An 18,179-nucleotide genomic window follows, 5' to 3' on the forward strand; every position below is an offset into this window, starting at 1 on the left:
GGGCGGCGGTGGAGGCGGCGGCCTCTACGCCCTGGTCCGGGCCGCGAGCGGTAGAGGGCGCCTCCGGACGCCGCGATTGCTCGGGCGGGTCGCTTCTGCCGGCTGGGGATGGTCGGAGGCCGCCTCAGCTGAGAGCCTTATCAGCGCTTCGCAGAAGCAGGAGGGGCCGGGCTGGGCCCCGTTTAGGCGGGCCGCGCTCTATGGGGCAGCGCCGGCGGCGCAGCCTGTGAGGCGCTGCTTTGCTCTCTCCCGCCGGGGGCCGCAGCAAGGAAGAAGCAGCAGCAAGCAACCGCCACCTCCGCGCGGCCACCGGCCATTTGCTCCATGGCAGGCTTGGTTCCCCGCCTCCCCCTGCTGCTGCTGTGGCGCCAACAGCGGCGTCGGCGCCTGCACTGCTGGCCCTGGGCTCCGGCTTCTTTCGGAGGTGCAGAGGCGGCTGCCGGCGGCGGATGGGCCGCGTCACCCTCGGCGGGCAGGTGGCGGGACGCTGCCGCTCCTTCGCTCGGCTCTCTGCGCTCGCGGCCAGCCGCTTCCCGCTCCGCCGCGTCCTCGTGGGCGGCCTCGGCGGGGACCTCGCGGAAGAAGGCGGGCGACCCCCCGGGAGCCGCGCTGCCCCCGGCTGCCGAGCCCGCCGCCGCCGAGGTCTCGGACGCCAAGAGGCTCCTGGCCTTGGCATATCCCGAGCGCTGGAGACTGACAGGTACCTCCTCCTCCTTTGCTGCCCCGAGACCGTCTCCCTGCTTGCCTCCCGGAGGGCTCTGGGGAGCCAAGGGCGCACCGTGGTACTACTACTACCATGTCCTGCCAGGCTTCGTTGGCTCTTCCGTTTCTGTTTTCTCTTTTTCTCCCACTTCATTGGCCTCCACCCACTAAATGGCTGAGAGCTGAGAAAATGCTCCCCCCCCCAGGTCGTTCTTTTCTACCCCCCCTGGTTGCACCTTTGCTCCACCCCACAAATGCCCACCATAGAGAACTGACTCTATGCAGCTTTTTTATCTCTCCCAAACGCTGGACTTCTGGCGCTTAATCTTTATTCCCTCCTCTACAGGTCCTACACTTATGTTCTCCTTGCCTTTCTGACACATCCACATGGATGTGGTGGTAAATTTTGACGTGCAGGAGCGCATCAGGACAGCCCCTCTAGCCATGCGCCCAGGGAGAGTCCAGAAATGCAGGAAGCTGTGTGATCCACTTTTATATTAGCTGCCCAGCCTACAACAGCGAGCTGTCCTCATTCTCTGTCTTCCACCATGGCTGCTGTGGAAGGACGTGTGGATCCAAAATTGGCCTCCACAGTCACTTACGGACTCACTGTTAAAACCGTGTTTATGGAAGTGATCGCCAAAGAAGAAGAAGAAACGCATGATGCCTTTAGAGCGCATGCAAAAGTTCTGTTCCTCAAAGGTTCCAGATGCTGTAGTTTGGGACGCTTTGCAAAAGGAGGCGGGGAACTCTGTGAGGGGTAAACTACAGTGCACAGTATTCCTTGGGGGAAATAATGTGTTTTGAATATGCTTTAAAAATATAGTGTGCCACGGGATGAACATCTGAATACTGCATTACTTTTAGTGGAACACACTTCTGTGTGTCCATATTCTGTCCCAAGTGGTGATGCAAAAATGCACGCTACAAAAATTGGATCAATGCAGAAGTTTTGCCAAGTATTCCAAGTGGGCAATGTACTATGCAATATGCTGTAGGAAGGCAGAGAATGTTGGCCCTGTTGTCTAGGCAGCGACATTGTTCAGTATTGCCTCTCCCCACCTTCAGTGTGAGCAGCATGGATTTAGGGTGGTACGGGCAGTTCCCCACCACAGGGTGCCAAGCCGAGGGGGAACAATAGCAGCAACAGCAGCAACCTATACGTATTTATACGGGTACCTACTCAAAGTTGAGGGGGTGCAAAATGTTGTCCTTGCTCAGGGTGCCATATTACCAAAGACTGGCCATGAGTGTCAGGGCAACATCATACTGTGTAGCCTGAGTGATTATATCATGCAGTGACATGTTGTTACATGTTATCCTGGATTAGCTATGGTCCATCAGGGTTAACTGTGAGGAGACCCTTTCAAAGGCCGCTTTATCTTAATTTATATCTGCTGTACAGATTCCCTTTAAATTAGGTACTGTGAAATGCGCCTGATGTTAAGCTGATGTCTCATATAAGTATTTCACAAAGTATCCATGTTTATTGTGGGCAGAATGCTTCCGAGTACCAGTTTCTGGAAACTCCAGGAGATGGGAGGGGTCTTGTGCTAGGGTTTCCCACAGGCATTTGGTTGGCCACTGTGAGAACAGGATGCTAGATTAGATGAGCAATTGGTCTGATCCAACAGGGCACTTCTTATGTTCTTGATACTAAGAATTCTCCAGTTAGACTGCTAAAATATAAGAAGCTGAAGTATTTTATAAAATGTTAATTTTATAATCCTTGCATCATTTTTTCCCATTTATTAAACGGCTTATATTTTCCCCCAGCTGCTGTTGGCTTTCTGACAGTTTCCAGTGTCATCACAATGTCTGCCCCTTTTTTCTTGGGGAAAGTAATTGATGTCATCTACACAAATCCCACTGGTGAACTTGCTGACAACCTAACCAATCTCTGTGCCTTGCTGAGTGGAATATTTTTATGTGGTGCTGCTGCCAATGCAATCCGTGTCTACCTCATGCAGATTGCAGGTAATTGGAATGGATACCTAAAATGATCTTCTGGAAAATGGAACAAGTGGCTGAAAGTAGCTCCAGACTAATAGTTGCATATTTAAAAGCCAGTGGTTAGGGATGGTGGGAGTTGTAAGCCAGAAACATTTGGAGGGCCACAGATTCCCCACCCTTTGGTCTCTGGGTTCCTTTCCTATTATACAAACTGAAAATGTATATACTCCAGGGTATGAAAAACAGCTGTTGGACAACATCCAGTCTGGAAGCATGCTAACCTCCACTGGAAGGGGTTAGGAACAGTCGGAGGTCTCCCTTCCCTGGTTTCCCTGGTTTCATCCAAGCCGGCCCATTGGTGGTTTGGAAGCAGCCAATGTAAGGCCTCCAAACAGGGCATATGTAGGGTGGGAGCAGAGCAGGGCCATTGATGGATCCACAGACTTTTTGTTGGTGCCAATAAAGGGTTTGCCCAACTACAGTGGAACCTCGGTTTATGAACACCTCGGTTTATGAATTTTCGGTTTATGAACGCCGCGGACCCATCTGGAACGGATTAATTCACTTTCCATTACTTTCAATGGGAAAGTTCGCTTCAGTTTATGAACGCTTCAGTTTATGAACAGACTTCCGGAACCAATTACACCCATGTTTCAGTTTATGAACGCTTCAGTTTAAGTACTCCGCGGACCCGTCTGGAACGGATTAATCCACTTTCCATTACTTTCAATGGGAAAGTTCGCTTCAGTTTATGAACGGTTACTCCGCGGACCGTCTGGAACGGATTAATCCACTTTCCATTACTTTCAATGGGAAAGTTCGCTTCAGTTTATGAACGCTTCAGTTTATGAACAGACTTCCGGAACCAATTGTGTTCATAAACCGAGGTACCACTGTATAGATTGTGGAGGTCCCCGGTCCCCCCCCCGCATGGGTCAATAGAACTACCTTTGCTTTTCACAATATACAGTATAGTCATACCTCGGTTTAAGTACGCTTTGGTTTGAGTACTTTCAATAAGTTCTCCACGGACCCATCTGGAACGGATTAATCTGCTTTCCATTACTTTCAATGGGAAAGTTCGCTTCAGGTTAAGTACGCTTCAGGTTAAGTACAGACTTCTGGAACCAATTGTGTACTTAAACCGAGGTATCACTGTACTCTGAAATGCACAATTAAATTTCTTTGAAACATTGTAATAGTATGAATTGCCTTTCTCTGCCTAAAGATAAGTTTCTTCTCCTAAGTTATGCAAAAACTACTTCATCTTATAATTGAATACGGTATTAATTTCTGATCCAAATATTTAACAATAGCAAACAATACAACCCATATCCTCCATTCTCCCTATATGCACACACACGAGCACACCATTCTGTCTCTCCTCATTTATGATACAAGATCTGTTGCAAAATAACTTGCAATTAGTGAAGTTGCCAATTTATTCTTTATATGTGAATTCTTTTCAGTGAATTGTCATACTTCTTGACCCTTCTAGGACAAAGAATTGTGAAACGGCTGAGAGCAACAATGTTTTCCTCTCTCTTGAAACAAGAAGTAGCTTTTTTTGACAAAACCAGCACTGGAGAGCTGATTAATCGCTTATCATCAGACACGGCACTCTTGGGTCGTTCAGTCACTGAAAACCTTTCTGATGGGCTAAGAGCTGGTGCTCAGGCTTCAGTTGCAGTTGGGATGATGGTATGTTTCTTATTTCTTTCTCTGTCTCTCTCTGTGTGTGTATTCTGCCGGCTCAGGATGTTTAGGTTGAGGTTGCAAAGATCAGGAGTCCACCTGTGAAGCTGTTTTGTTTGATACAGGATACATATACAGTGGTGCCTCGCTAGACGAATTTAATTTGTTCCACGGGTCTTTTCTTATAATGAAAAATTCATCTAGAGAATCCCATAGGAATGCATTGAATTTTTTTTGCCCATAGGAACACATTAATTTCAATGCATTCCTATGGGAAACCGTGATTCACTAGACGAATTTTTCGTAAAACGAATTCGTCTAGCGAGGCAACCTCCACTAGAAAAAACCTTTCGTTAAGCAGAAGTTTCGTTAAGCAGGGCATTCTTTAAGCGAGGCACCACTGTACTAAGAATGCCTTTAAATATATCTGGTGATATATTTGTTTGTTTGTTGGGTAATTCTACTTTCTATTGTGACTTGTGATGCAAATGGATCATGCAACTTGGGTGGGGTTTGAGTCATTTGCCTGTAGTGAATGATAACAGTTGCAGTACGGCTCCAAATGTATCCCTGAACAGCAGGGATTGAAATATTTCCCTTCAGTTGCTCCCCATCTTGCTTGTTAAAAGGAAATCTCATTGTGTTAACATGCCTTTAATTTATAGATCTAGCAGTGTCTATTTAATTGTACTAAAATATTGATTCAAGGTTACTTCTTTTCCTTCTAGTTTTTTGTGTCTCCCAATCTTGCCACATTTGTTCTGAGTGTGGTGCCACCTCTGGCTTTTGTGGCTGTTATTTATGGAAGATATTTACGAAAACTGACTAGAATGACACAGGATTCCCTTGCAGCATCAACACAGGTCAGTTACTACATGTTAAAATAAAAATACTGAAAGTTAGTGTTGAGGTTATATCACTCTGCACTTTGCCATTATTCAGCAATTTCCCACTAGTTCTCAGCTGTCTCTTGATAAAGGTTCAGTTAAGGAAAATGAGGTAACATCAGGCATGGATTGTGGAAGATGAAGCAACAGGGATGTTGCAAGCTTTCTATTCCCCTTTTCAACTGAGAGTGAAGTCCTTTTTTCTTATTATGGTATACAACAGTTTTCTATGTAACTTTTCTTTGTAGGTGTCATGGTAGGGTTTGTATATATTGTCTCTTAACAAGGTTTAACAAATGGAGGCCTGCATCAGCATTTTGTGTGGATGGATCTGCACTGACCTTGTGTTATTGGCCTGTTTCAGGTGCCATGTTAAACCATAGTTGAAAATAAAGGGTGGCTTAATAAGAACAAGCAGCATGCTGGGGGGATACTGCTCAGTAGTGCCTGCTTGGCTCATTTGACACCTATATTTGTGGCTTGTTTGGAGAGAAACTATCAGTGCTGGTTCACACATAATGCAAAACCAGCCTCTGGTTTGCTTCCCTCCTGGGATGGCAAAGACAGAAACAGAGGAGGAGCAAAGCAGGCACTATTGAGCAGGGGGGTAAGCTCACTGCTTGTTCTTGTTAACATATTTTAAACTATAGTTTAATATGAACTAGGCCACTGTATAACTGCCCTCTGTGGCCTGTGCTACAGTGCTTTTCCCCAAGCCCCATATAGTACTGGGGCTTAGCCTTAGACTATGTTCCAGCTCCCTTTTACACAGGAACACGAAGAGGCAAAAGTTCAGGTATGTCTTTTAAACCACGACATCACATGCTAAATGCTTCTAGCATACGGCTAGTGCGTCTAGTACTTAAAAGCAATTAGAGCAATGGTTCCCAACCTTTTTTTGGCCATGCCCCACCTAAGCATCTCTAAAATCCTGATGCCCCCTCCCCCCGTGACATATAATTCTTACTATTCAAAAAGCCAACTCGTATTCATGTGGAGGAAGCCTAAAAGGCCATTCACTGTTAATAACTCATTCTCGAATTGCCCCCCCCTTAAAAATCAAATTGCCCCCCCTGTTGGGAAACACGGAATTAGAGGGATCACATTTACGATTGTATGTTGGTTTGGGGCACATGAAATTCAAGCCTCCTGGATTATATCTATATATTTTAAATGTTAACTGCAGTTAGCAGAAGAACGGATTGGAAATTTAAGAACAGTTCGAGCTTTTGGGCAAGAATTGAAAGAAATGGAGAAATACAGGAGCAAAGTTGATCATGTGTTACAGTTAGCCAAAAAGGAAGCGTTAGCTCGAGCAGGATTCTTTGGAGCAGTAAGTATATGAAGAAGGTGAGGAATCCACAATGTTTCTGTAATGTCCCTGGGTTTCTCTTGTATATTTACACTGTTGCTTTGATATAGGCACCTTCATTATCGGATTTTCCATCTGTAAATAGCGTATCACAACGCCCCTACAGAAAATTATTTACACATCTAGCTGGGAGTTGCACCTCAGGCCATGTATCACTTTTTTGTTTTGTTCTGTTCTGTTTACAGAAGCTTTCCTTCCTTGTTAGCATTAACTGTGACCAAGGCACTTCTTGGAGACCTCTGCCACTAGCTGCTCCAGAGAATTTTCAATTGACCCTGATTTTAATAGGAACACTGGGGGGGGGAGTGGATATCAGAGCGCATTCAGTGGAAATTCAGGGTATATGCTGCATGAGTATGGCAGCATTTCCCCTTTAAACTACCCTTCTGCCTATTGTGAGCTTCCTTGTTCGTATAATGTAAACAGGGACTACGGATATATTTCCTAAGAAAATTGGTTGAAGACATTTACATGGGTTATGTTTTCCTTTCTGATAAGAGAAGATGTAATCCCAGGGTGGGTAGAGCAGGCAGTGGATTGGATCATAAGCTGCCTTGTGAGCCAGACAATTGGTCCATCTAACTCTGTGCTTCCTGCACTGACTGGCAGCAACTCTCCAGGATTTCAGGCAGGAGCTTTTCTGAGGCTTGTCAGGAGACATGTTGGACCTTCTCTGTGCAAGGTAGATGCTCTACCACTGATCTTGGTCCTTCACACCAAACTCTTCCTGCAACAGGTCCCAACAACTTCAAGAAGAATAGACATAGAACTGCCAGGGGGGGGGGATTTCTTTGCATGAGTGGAAGTGCCTTCTGCTAGCGCAGGGGCTCCTTTGACTCAAAATTAAGATTTATTTGGCTTTCTTTGGAGACCTTCTGAAAAGTTTGGGAGTACTGAAGATAATAGTTGCAGTCCTAAAGATGCACTCCAAACATAATAGACTTCATGTACTGAATGTGCTTCTCCAATTTGCTTCTGTCATGTGTATTTTGACTACCCTTCACGTGTCCAGTTGATTCTTTTAGAAGAATGTGATGAAAGAATTGATGTCTTCACTCTTTTAATTTTGGCAATATGGGTACCAAGGATGCTTTTTTCAAATAAATGACTTTATTTTAAGATTTTAGATAAATGTTCTCAAACATGAGATAATTTCAGAAGATGCTGCTATGAAGGTTTGGATTATCTTGGAAGATATGTTACTTTTTCTTTTTCAGACTGGGCTATCTGGGAATTTGATTGTGCTCTCTGTTCTGTACAAAGGAGGATTACTGATGAGCAGTGCCCACATGACTATTGGTGAACTGTCCTCTTTCTTAATGTACGCCTTCTGGGTTGGCATAAGCATTGGAGGTATGGATCATAAAATATATGCTTAAAAAGAATGAGTTAGAAATATTATAGTCAAGATTCAGTTTAGAAGTAGAGACATGGTAAGTGTTTATAAAATCATTCATGGTGTTAAGGAAGTGGGTAAAGTGGGTTTATCCCTCATCATACCAGAACTTGGGGTTATCCAATGGAACTTATTGGCAGGAAATTCAAGAAAGACAAAGGAAAGTACTTCTTTCCATAGCACACAAGTAATTTATGGAACTTTGCTGCTACAAAACATGGTGGTGGCCACCAGTTGAGACAAATCCATGGAGAATATGTCTGTCAAGGACTACTAGTCATGTTAACTATATGCAACCTCCAGGATCAGACAGAGTATGTTACTACACACCAACTGCTGGGAGATAGCAACAGTTGCTCTCATGTCCTGCTAGATGGACCCTTGGCCTGATCCAGCAGGGTGGTTCTTTTGAAAGGTTCTTTAAAGTATAGTTAACTTTACTTAAAAGGAAAAAATAGTTTTCCAGTGCTGGGGTGTGTTTACCTTCTTCAAAAGAGAGGGAAAAGCAGTGCCCTTGCAGAATGACTACTCTCTGCCAAGAATACCCTAGTCTTAGATTTCAATTTTATTTAGGTGTACATGCTAGCTATTTAGAAGTGGGTTGGCAGAGTTTATTCTGTCAAACATGCAAAACTTGTTTTTCAGGCTGAGCAGTCATGAAGCAGTTAGAATAAGGATTCAGGCATGGAGGTTATGCCAATCTATTTCATAACAAACTACCTGTCCTGCATGTTCCTGTTTGTACATAACAATACTTTTTCTTGTTTAGGTTTAAGCTCTTTCTATTCGGAGCTAATGAAAGGATTAGGTGCAGGAGGGCGTCTGTGGGAACTTATGGATCGAAAGCCACAACTTCCTTTTAATGGTACGGTAGGTTCTCTGTTTCATAAATGTTTAAGCTGTGGTGTTAGCTCCCTAACCCGGAACGCCATCTTACAGCAGAATTTCCCATCAGGGCTGGTTTTCAGGTATATATATAGATGACCCGCGGGTCTCTTGCAACTCTGCAATTCTGTGATTTGCCAGGGATGTTGCTGATTACCTCAAGCCTGACTCTGTATGGTCCTTTTTCCCTTTGTGTGTTTGTTCCATTTAGGGGTGGACTGAAATTCCCTCCACAATTTATTATTTATACCCCACTCATCTGGCTGAGTTTCCCCAGCCACTCTGGGCGGCTCCCAATCGAGTGTTAAAAACAATACAGCATTAAAATGTGTGTGTGCTTTCCTTACTCTAAGACAAGGTGTCTGAGGCTTTCTTCTGTGTTTCGCACTTTAAAAAAAGCCTTACTGGCTTCTGACTGCAGCCTGCAAAACCCTTAAATTTTCTAGCCATGTTTTCTCTTCCTGCCTGTGGCACATCCCCATAGAAACAACACTATGTGTTTCCATAGGGATCTGGCACAGATGGAAAGAGGATATACAATAGGAAAACATGCAAGAGTCTTGCCAACTGTGATCAGTGAGACCCTTTTCAAAAAGGTAAAAAAAAACCAGAATATCCTTAGCTATGTTGTGTTTCTTCTTCTTTGGCGATCACTCGTATCCGAGTAAGATTGTCTTCCATAAACACTGTTTTAACAATGGGTCCGTAAGTGACTGTGGAGACCAATTCTGGATCCACACATCCTTCCACAGTGGGGACATTGGTTTCCAGGCGGGAGTTGATCACGGTGTGGATTTAACAAGTGTGCCTTCCTCTTAGCACGTTTCTCCCTTGCTTCCTGGGATCGAGTGTCTTCAAAGCCCATGACACCTTTGGTAAAGGCTGTTCTCCAACTGGAGCGCTCGCAGGCCAGTGTTTCCCAGTTGTCGGTCTTTATACTACATTTTTTTAGATTTGCCTTGAGACAGTGTTTAAACCTCTTTTGCTGACCGCCAGCATTACGCTTTCCATTTTTAAATTCGGAATAGAGTAGTTGCTTTGGAAGATGATCATCAGGCACCCGCACATGACCAGTCCATGTTGTGTTTATAGTAAGGGAAGCCACACACACCCACACACGAAATTTGAAGGCATTTCCCCCACCCATCCCTTATGTGTATATTGTCTCTCGTCCCTCCAAATATATGAGAAGAATGAACTAAACATATCAGCCCAGCTCTTCACCAAGTTCTGTCCCTATTATATGACCCATTCTCTGTCTTTGGTGCTGCTATTGGTGCTGCTATTCCCTTGGGAGAAAGTGGGACTAACTACCGGTACCTAGTCCAGCTAGGCCATAAGCAGAATAAGCCACTGGGGATTTTTAGAGTGTGCGATTGCTAAGGTACTTAATTCCCAGAAAGAACACAGCTAAGGCTCGTGCCCAATTCCTCTATGATCAGACTGATCCAGGTTGCCTTATAGATAACATTTAAAAATGAGCAAATCTGTATAACTCTTAAGAAGAGTCACAGCAGATAACCTGTGCCCCTTATTTTGATTTTTTTGATGGCACAACTGAATGTAATGCACATAGATGCATCTTACTTGCACAAATATTGGGTTCCTCTTCAGTCATAAATGTGTTTATATTACTGCAATTTTAATTGTTGTTGTTGTTGTTTGTTTTTTTTTAAGAGGGAATGGTATTAAACCAGGATGCATTCAAAGGTGCTCTGGAGTTCAGAAATATCCAATTTGCATATCCAGCTCGTCCAGAAGCATTGATTTTTCAGGACTTTACCCTTAGCATCCCATCGGGCTCTGTAATGGCATTGGTTGGCCCAAGTGGCTCTGGCAAATCGACTGTTGTCTCTCTCCTGCTTAGGCTTTATGATCCAATCTCAGGTAAGAATGAGGGTATACAAGGTCAGCAATTGTGTTAGATGCAGTTTTGCATTCAGAATAGAATGCAAAAATGCTGGTCTCCTGTTCACAATATGCAGAGTCTGCTTTGCTTCAGCAAGGTGGCAGCCCCCTGGGTCTTCAGACTATTACAAATTATTAAGATCCAGAGCAACCTTATCCAAGTCTTCCAAAGCATAGGCAAATAAATGTGATTTTAGTAGGCGACACGAGGAGACAGTTCCATTCAGGGTAAAATTGCCAAGAAGGCTATACAGTAACCTCTGTGGCACTTAAGCATTCCCTCTGCTATTATTTCTCATTCTCCTGAGTCTCCTATTTCTCCCTCTGTTCCTAGAATATTATCTAACAACCATCTCTTGTTCAAGGAAGCATCACTGTTGATGGTGTTGATGTTCGTCAGTTAAATCCACTCTGGTTCAGGAATAGAATCGGAACAGTAAGCCAGGTAAGAAGAGAAGCAGTGATTCTTTGTATATTTATCCAATTCTTGCACTCCTTGTGAAAGGAAGGTTCTTACTGCAATGCTCCATTCTAAGCTTTGGACAAAAGCCTGAGAACACTCCTTCTATATTCCTATAGAGTATAGGGATACTTCCTTCTATATTCCTATAGAAGGAATCGATTCACTGCCGTACAAAATGTTTAACCACTGCAATTGGTAGAAAATATTAAGACTTCAGATAAAAAAAAATCTCATATGAAAATGTTGTGTTTTACACGTTAGGAACCAGTTCTGTTCTCATGCTCTATTGCTGAAAACATTGCCTATGGTGCAGAGGACCCTTCTACAGTAACTACTGAAGAAATTGAGAGAGTTGCTGAGATAGCAAACGCTGCTAGTTTTATCCAAAACTTTCCAAACGGATTCCACACTTTAGTGGGGGAGAAGGGTGTTCTTCTTTCAGGTATGACTTCGAACTTTTCAAAATGCATTGTGTAATACAGTATATGTGCTTTTAAAATATAATTTAAATTTTGTTAATATCCCAGGGAGGAGCAAAGAGGCCATGGTCTCTTCTCCATGGGCCCACATGCTTATACATTTGCACTGACTGATAATTTGGTTTAGCGTGACAAACCAGGCCACTGTCTGTATTTTATGCATTCTATTCTCTTTGACCTGACTGTTTACAAGTCTCCCTTTATCTAACCTGCAAATTAGGATAGCACTATATTATAAACAAAGAAATGAATTATTATTACAGCAGGATAGCTTAGTTGGTTAGAGCATAGTGCTGATCATGCCAAGGTTGCAGGTTCAATCCCCTTAAAGGACAGCTGCATATTCCTGCAATGCAGGGAGTTGGGCTAGATGATCCTTCCAACTCTATGATTCACTTACATTAAATGACGATGTGAACCCTAGCCCCCCAAACTTATGCTTTTATAAATTTGCTAGTTTCTAAGGCAGTGATGTTTTGGGACTACAACTCCCATCATCCCTAGCTATCAGGGCCAGTTGTCAGGGATGATGGGAATTGTAGTCCCCAAACAGCTGAAGGGCCAAGTTTGGCCATCACTGCTCTAAGGCATGGATAGGCAAACTAAGGCCCGGGGGCCGGATCCAGCCTAATCACCTTCTAAATCTGGCCCACGGATGGTCCAGGAATCGGCATGTTTTTACATGAGTAGAATGTGTGCTTTTATTTAAAATGCATCTCTGGGTTATTTGTGGGGCATAGGAATTTGTTCACCCCCCCCCCAAAAAAAATAGTCTGGCCCCCCACAAGGTCTGAGGGACAGTGGACCGGCTCCCTGCTGAAAAAGTTTGCTGACACCTGCTCTAAGGTGTCCCAAGACTGTTGTTTTGCTGCAACTCACTCATACAGCTACTCCTCTGGAAAGCTTTAAAATGTAGTCCTCCTTGCAGAATTAGTGGAGAGCAATTAATCCTCCTGCATTTAACTAAGAATTTCCATAAAGAGAAAAAAACAGGATTTTTTTAAAAAAGTTACATTTTTTAACAGGTGGACAGAAGCAACGGATTGCAATTGCTCGAGCTCTTCTCAAGGTAAGACAGAAACCAATTGGCTTTTCTCATATCCATATCTTGAAAGAGGAACAAGGGAAAACATACAGTGGACGCTCGGCTTGCGAATGTGATCCATGTGGGATGCACGTTCACAACCTGCAACGTTTGCAACCCGCACCTGCATGTCTGCACGTGCGCGGGTTGTGATTTGGCACTTCTGTGCATGCGCAAAGCGCGATTTAGCACTTCTGCACATGCGCCGAACCCGGACGTAACCCGTTCCAGTACTTCCGGGTTTGGCCTGGAGCGCAACCCAAAAGGACATAACCCGCAGCGGACGTAACATGAGGTATGACTGTATGTGTCAAACAGATTTTTCTTAACTGAGGTAGTACGGTAGGAATAGGAAATGTGTTACAGTTGTGGCGTTATATGATGCTTACTATAGAGTCAAATTGTCCTACTTTACTTTTCCGTCTGAAACCTACAGGTCGGTCTGGTCTGTCTGGAATAGCTTGCTCTTCCAGGAGCAGCATTTTCTCTCTGGGAAGATACGGTAGTAATTTTGATTAGGGTGTCAAAGGTGTAGTACCTTTGCTTAGCACTTTTAAGAGTTAGCTTGCAGGTTACTTAAAAAAATGTAAATTGCCTTCCCGTTTGTTGGTAACAGCTCTTAATTTAGTTAGATACAAACTCCAGGCTCTACATAGAAAAATCTCTTTTTTCTGGTATGTGATAAAACATTTTGGTTGTTTTAGTGGTGAGTACTAATGCATTGCCATTTTTGCAATTGTGCTTTAGTTTAGAGGAATCTTAATAATCTAGTAGTGCATATTAAAAGCTACCATGTTTACTCCATTTCATACTTATATGTAAATATGTATTGCTTATGTCAACTCTCCAATGAATTTCAAATTTTTGCATAGAATGACATTGCCATGCTGCTTTTCTTTGCTTCATCCATATATTCTTCACGTAATTGGAGCAGCAAACTTAGCTGCTTCATATCTATGTTTGCTACATAAGCATAGCTATGAAGCAGCTAAGCTTGCTGCTCCAATTACATGAAGAATATATGGAAGACGCAAACAATTCCACCAGAAACCACTGATAAGTTCATTGTTAATAAAGGTGGCCTCATAGTTGCTTTCCACCTATATAGAGGAAGAGATCTGAAGTATTCTCCCTAATGTTCCAGTTATTTTTCCAATGTATGTACATTAACACAATCTTCAACTAAAAAACTGCCAAAATAAAATCAAGTTCATTTTGTTCTGTAGAATCCAAAAATTCTTCTTCTTGATGAAGCAACAAGGTAAGTAAAACATTTCCCCCCAGAAGTGATAATTTCTTCTTTACTACTGACCTTTTAATACTTCTATACTGTACTACTCACCTTATGCCAGAGCAGGCCATGTATTTTCCTTCAAAGCAGTTTGGAAGGAACTGTGACTTGATGTTCCCAACAGTTTCTGACCACATCTGTGGAATGCTTCAGCAAGTCCAGACCAGGAGAGCACAAAAATCAGTACAGGATAAGCTGTGCTCAGTTGTACAATGAAAGGAACTGTCTTTCTTTCTGGGACACTTCCTTCTCTCCTGTTAAACTGGGAAGCTCCCATTTGGATGTGTCCTTGTCTTTTGAAACTTGATTAAATATAAATTTGATTAAAAATGAACATGTTTAATTAAATTTCAGTAGGAACTGATCTGTCAAAAGGTGGTGTGTGTTGCTGAAGACAAAATGGGTTAAGATTATCTTTTCCAATAAATAATGGGATATTATTTTGTCCACAGAATGTGGACTTTGTGAAATAACAATATTTTAAGCGTATTTATGGCAGATTTTTAAATGAAACAAAAGCAAGCTGGTTAGACAACTAGTCTGTACTAAAAAAAAATAGCCCTCAGAGTGTAGTAGTGGAATATATCACATCTTTTCCCTTCAATCTATTCTTGAATTAGTGCTTTGGATGCTGAAAATGAGTATCTTGTCCAAGAAGCACTAGATCGGCTCATGGAAGGGAGAACTGTCCTCATTATTGCTCATCGTCTGTCCACCATTCAGAATGCTAATTCTGTTGCAGTTCTTGACCAAGGTAGAATTATTGAGTGTGGAAAGCATGAAACACTGCTTGCAAACCCAGATGGACTTTTCAGCAAACTAATGAAGAAACAGTCTCTTATCCAGACTCCTGAAAGTTTTGCATTAAATGTGAAATCCTGAAAGAAAAATATTTTTAAAAATTATGAAAGAGTATAAGGAATCGAAATGTACCACATTTCCAAGAATTTTAAATTATGTTTCAGTTTATGTACAATAAATGTTATATATATTTTTCAGCTTGTTTCAAATATTTTTAAACTTGATTGTGCTAAACTTTTTATTCAGAACTACTAACTATATTATGAAGATACCCAATACTGAGTTGTTTTCAGGTTGTAATTTCTTTGTATTTTTATTGATGACTATAATATGGATGTTCATTGGTTTTAGGTTATGGCAGCACACTGATTTTCCCATTGTTGGAAATTAAAACTACATTTAGTTATGTTTTTTTTTTTTAAGTTATGGGGTTGGAAACAGAGGTCCATTCATTGAACACAGAGGATCAGAGCAGAGGGAAAGTTTCACCAATTCCTTGTTCCCACCATTGACCCTTGCATCCTCCAAATTTGTTCCGGAGAGTTGGAGGAGCCTCTGGTACAGCATAAGATGTGGCACAGGAGGCCGAAGGGGGAATCATAGAAAGACATTTAGTAGAAAAGCTGCTACTAGTTGGGCTGGAAGACAGAGACCTATGACAGAGATGGGGGACCTGTGGCTTTCCATATGTTTTTGGACTAAAACTCCTGTCATCCCTAGCCATTGGTCATCCTGGCTAGAACTGATGGGGGTCAAAAGGCCAACAAAATGGGGAAGGCAGAAATTCCACCCTGACCTGTTTAGGGTTTTTTTAATAGGATATTTGCCCCACAGGCAGAATTTAGACATGTTCTTGAGTGTATCTAAAACTTTCACTCTTCCCAATTAAATCCTGAGGCTAGTAACTGATTAGGAATACAGAACATTCCTCTGTTTTCAGTTCTATCCTGTTACTTTGATGCCAACACACCGGATGACATTTTAAATTGCCTTTGTAATCTCTCTTCCACTTTAGGATTGCACCCTAAAAATCATTCTGTCACTTGCTTAAAAAGCAGAACAAGCAGCATTTAAAACCCAGTGTACATTATATGTTCCAAAGTGCCCCACCCCCATAAAAACCATTCAAAATAGTCCAGGGCAGGGAAGCATTCACGTGGCACCAAAAAGATCCGGGGTGGGAGAGTATTCACCTGGTCCAAAAGTATCTTAATGTTGGCTCATTTCATATAAGGCAGCTTCATTTGTTCATGTGTTTATAAAGATATGTTTAAGTCACACAGAATAAAACTGTATAAATAAATAAAACCAGTTTACTGTACACGGGATTGCAGTCATAGCCACTTTACTATTACCCACCATCAATTATTTTGAATCAAAACTGGAAATATGTCATAAAACATAAAATGGGTATGACTTAGCAAACATGTTTATGCCTAGGTGTGGGTTAAATATTGGAAACTTTCATGAGGAAAGCTATATTTACTCAGTTGTAAACCTTATTGAATTCAATTGGACATATTCCAAGGTAAATGGGATTAGACTTGCAGCCTTAGATTATCAGCGTAAAGAGAACAAGATTAATAATACTATGCATTCTAAAAACTACAAAAAAATAAACAAAAGCATAGGAATTGACTTCTTTGATTTTTAACTATATGTATTATTAAAATACTAGTAAACAGTCCTCTTTCTAACTTTGCAAATTTTATCAGATTACATAAAATTGTATACAGGTGAGACTCGGAAAATTAGAATATCGTCAAAAAGTGCATTTATTTCAGTAACGCAACTTAAAAGGTGAAACTAATATATGAGATAGATGCATGACATGCAAAGCAAGATATGTCAAGCCTTTATTTGTTGTAATTATTTGTCGTTAGGCGGGTCAGTTACAAATGGAATGTAATTAATGAAATGTAATAGCGATATTTATTTTTGTATTATTGTAACTATTTGTTTTATTACTGTGGAATTTCCAAAAGAAAGCATTTGTAAAAATTAAAAGAAAAATAAAAAATAAAAAATTGCATTACTGAAATAAATGCACTTTTCGACGATATTCTAATTTCCCGAGTTTCACCTGTACATCACACACTGGTGAAACATAATTGAACTGTCAGTTAACTCACTTCTTGGTTTATAACTTACCGGTAATGCATTGGTGGGTGCATATTTCAACTTTTGAACAGAAGAGTTTTTAACAAACCTTTGGTCTAATGTACTGTAAGAGTCTTTGACAAAGTTCTATGTCAGGCATCCCCAAACTGTGGCCCTCCAGATGTTTTGGCCTACAACTCCCATGATCCCTAGCTAACAGGACCAGTGGTCGGGGAAGATGGGAATTGTTTACCTTCAAATGTCCTTAACTTAGGAGTAGTGTGCAGTGTATGGTTTTGTAACTTCAAAGTTCATTTCATGCAGGTTTTAACAATGGAACACGAGCACAGCCTCCTAGAACTGCAAACAACTATACTGTATAGCTATTACTATCTGTAATTCAGGGGTCTCTGGATGTAAGTTTGATAATTAAGTAAAGCATTTGACAGTTGTTTGTCTATCTTCTGTATACCTGACTTCAATTTAAAAATAAGGTTTTCCCCCTACATTCTTTGATATTTGTTTTTCAACACTACCAGTATCTGCTTCTCAGTAATATTTTCTATTATGGATTAAAATACATTGGTAAACCATGTAATAGAGCTGTGGTTTTATGTAACTTATCTTGCTTTCTAATGATACCATGCATTTTTGGATCATTATTTTTATCCTCTCGGGGTAGAACTACACATTTCCAAGGGGCTACCAAAGAGTTGTGTGGCTCCACCCCAGCTCCACATCACTTAAATTTCTTCCATTAAGCAAACCCAGAACATTATGACATTACAGGGTATGTGATACAACATGCTACGGGGGTGAACCCAATAGAGAAATGCCATTTTTTGTTAACATCAGTGTCTTCCATAATTTGTAGTTCTATCCAGAATGTCAAATTAGGAGTGCTTTTATTTTAAAAAGAAAAGAGGCACTAGCACAGGCCCTTACAATGGTATTTTAGAGTGAATCTGCTACCTCTCTCTAAGTCACCCAACATTTCTTCACCCCTATTCCTTGATTCTTGGTATTCCCTCTTCTGCAGTCTTTTAACTTGTCTTTATTTATTGCATAAATTCTGTACAAGGCTTGATTGTAAAATACAGTAAAATCAAGGTGGAGAAATCACAACTGTACTTTAAAACATGCACAAATTAAAATGCTAAAAT

General features: G+C 41.7%; 1 protein-coding gene across 1 annotated transcript; it reads left to right on the top strand.

Moving 5' to 3' along the window:
- ABCB10 (ATP binding cassette subfamily B member 10) lies at positions 1-17,679 on the top strand. Its single transcript, XM_035108469.2, has 13 exons — positions 1-700; positions 2,479-2,679; positions 4,154-4,356; positions 5,079-5,213; positions 6,424-6,570; positions 7,827-7,962; positions 8,775-8,870; positions 10,568-10,777; positions 11,164-11,243; positions 11,523-11,703; positions 12,766-12,809; positions 14,051-14,085; positions 14,736-17,679. The coding sequence occupies exons 1-13, from the start codon at positions 325-327 to the stop codon at positions 14,995-14,997; spliced, it is 2,106 nt and encodes a 701-aa protein (XP_034964360.2). The 5' UTR covers positions 1-324; the 3' UTR covers positions 14,998-17,679.
- Positions 17,680-18,179: the final 500 nt, after the last annotated feature.

This window comes from Zootoca vivipara, chromosome 3 (genome assembly GCF_963506605.1).
Source record: "Zootoca vivipara chromosome 3, rZooViv1.1, whole genome shotgun sequence".
NCBI lineage: Eukaryota > Metazoa > Chordata > Lepidosauria > Squamata > Lacertidae > Zootoca > Zootoca vivipara.

What these genes read in the sequence shown, in the direction of transcription:
- ABCB10 (XM_035108469.2), top strand. Translation starts at nt 325, where the DNA reads ATGGCAGGCTTGGTTCCCCGCCTCCCCCTGCTGCTGCTGTGGCGCCAA. An exon ending in CAGTTGCAGTTGGGATGATG is followed by an intron (nt 4,357 to 5,078) that starts GTATGTTTCTTA and finishes TTTTCCTTCTAG; the next exon opens with TTTTTTGTGTCTCCCAATCT. An exon ending in CTTCTTGATGAAGCAACAAG is followed by an intron (nt 14,086 to 14,735) that starts GTAAGTAAAACA and finishes TTCTTGAATTAG; the next exon opens with TGCTTTGGATGCTGAAAATG.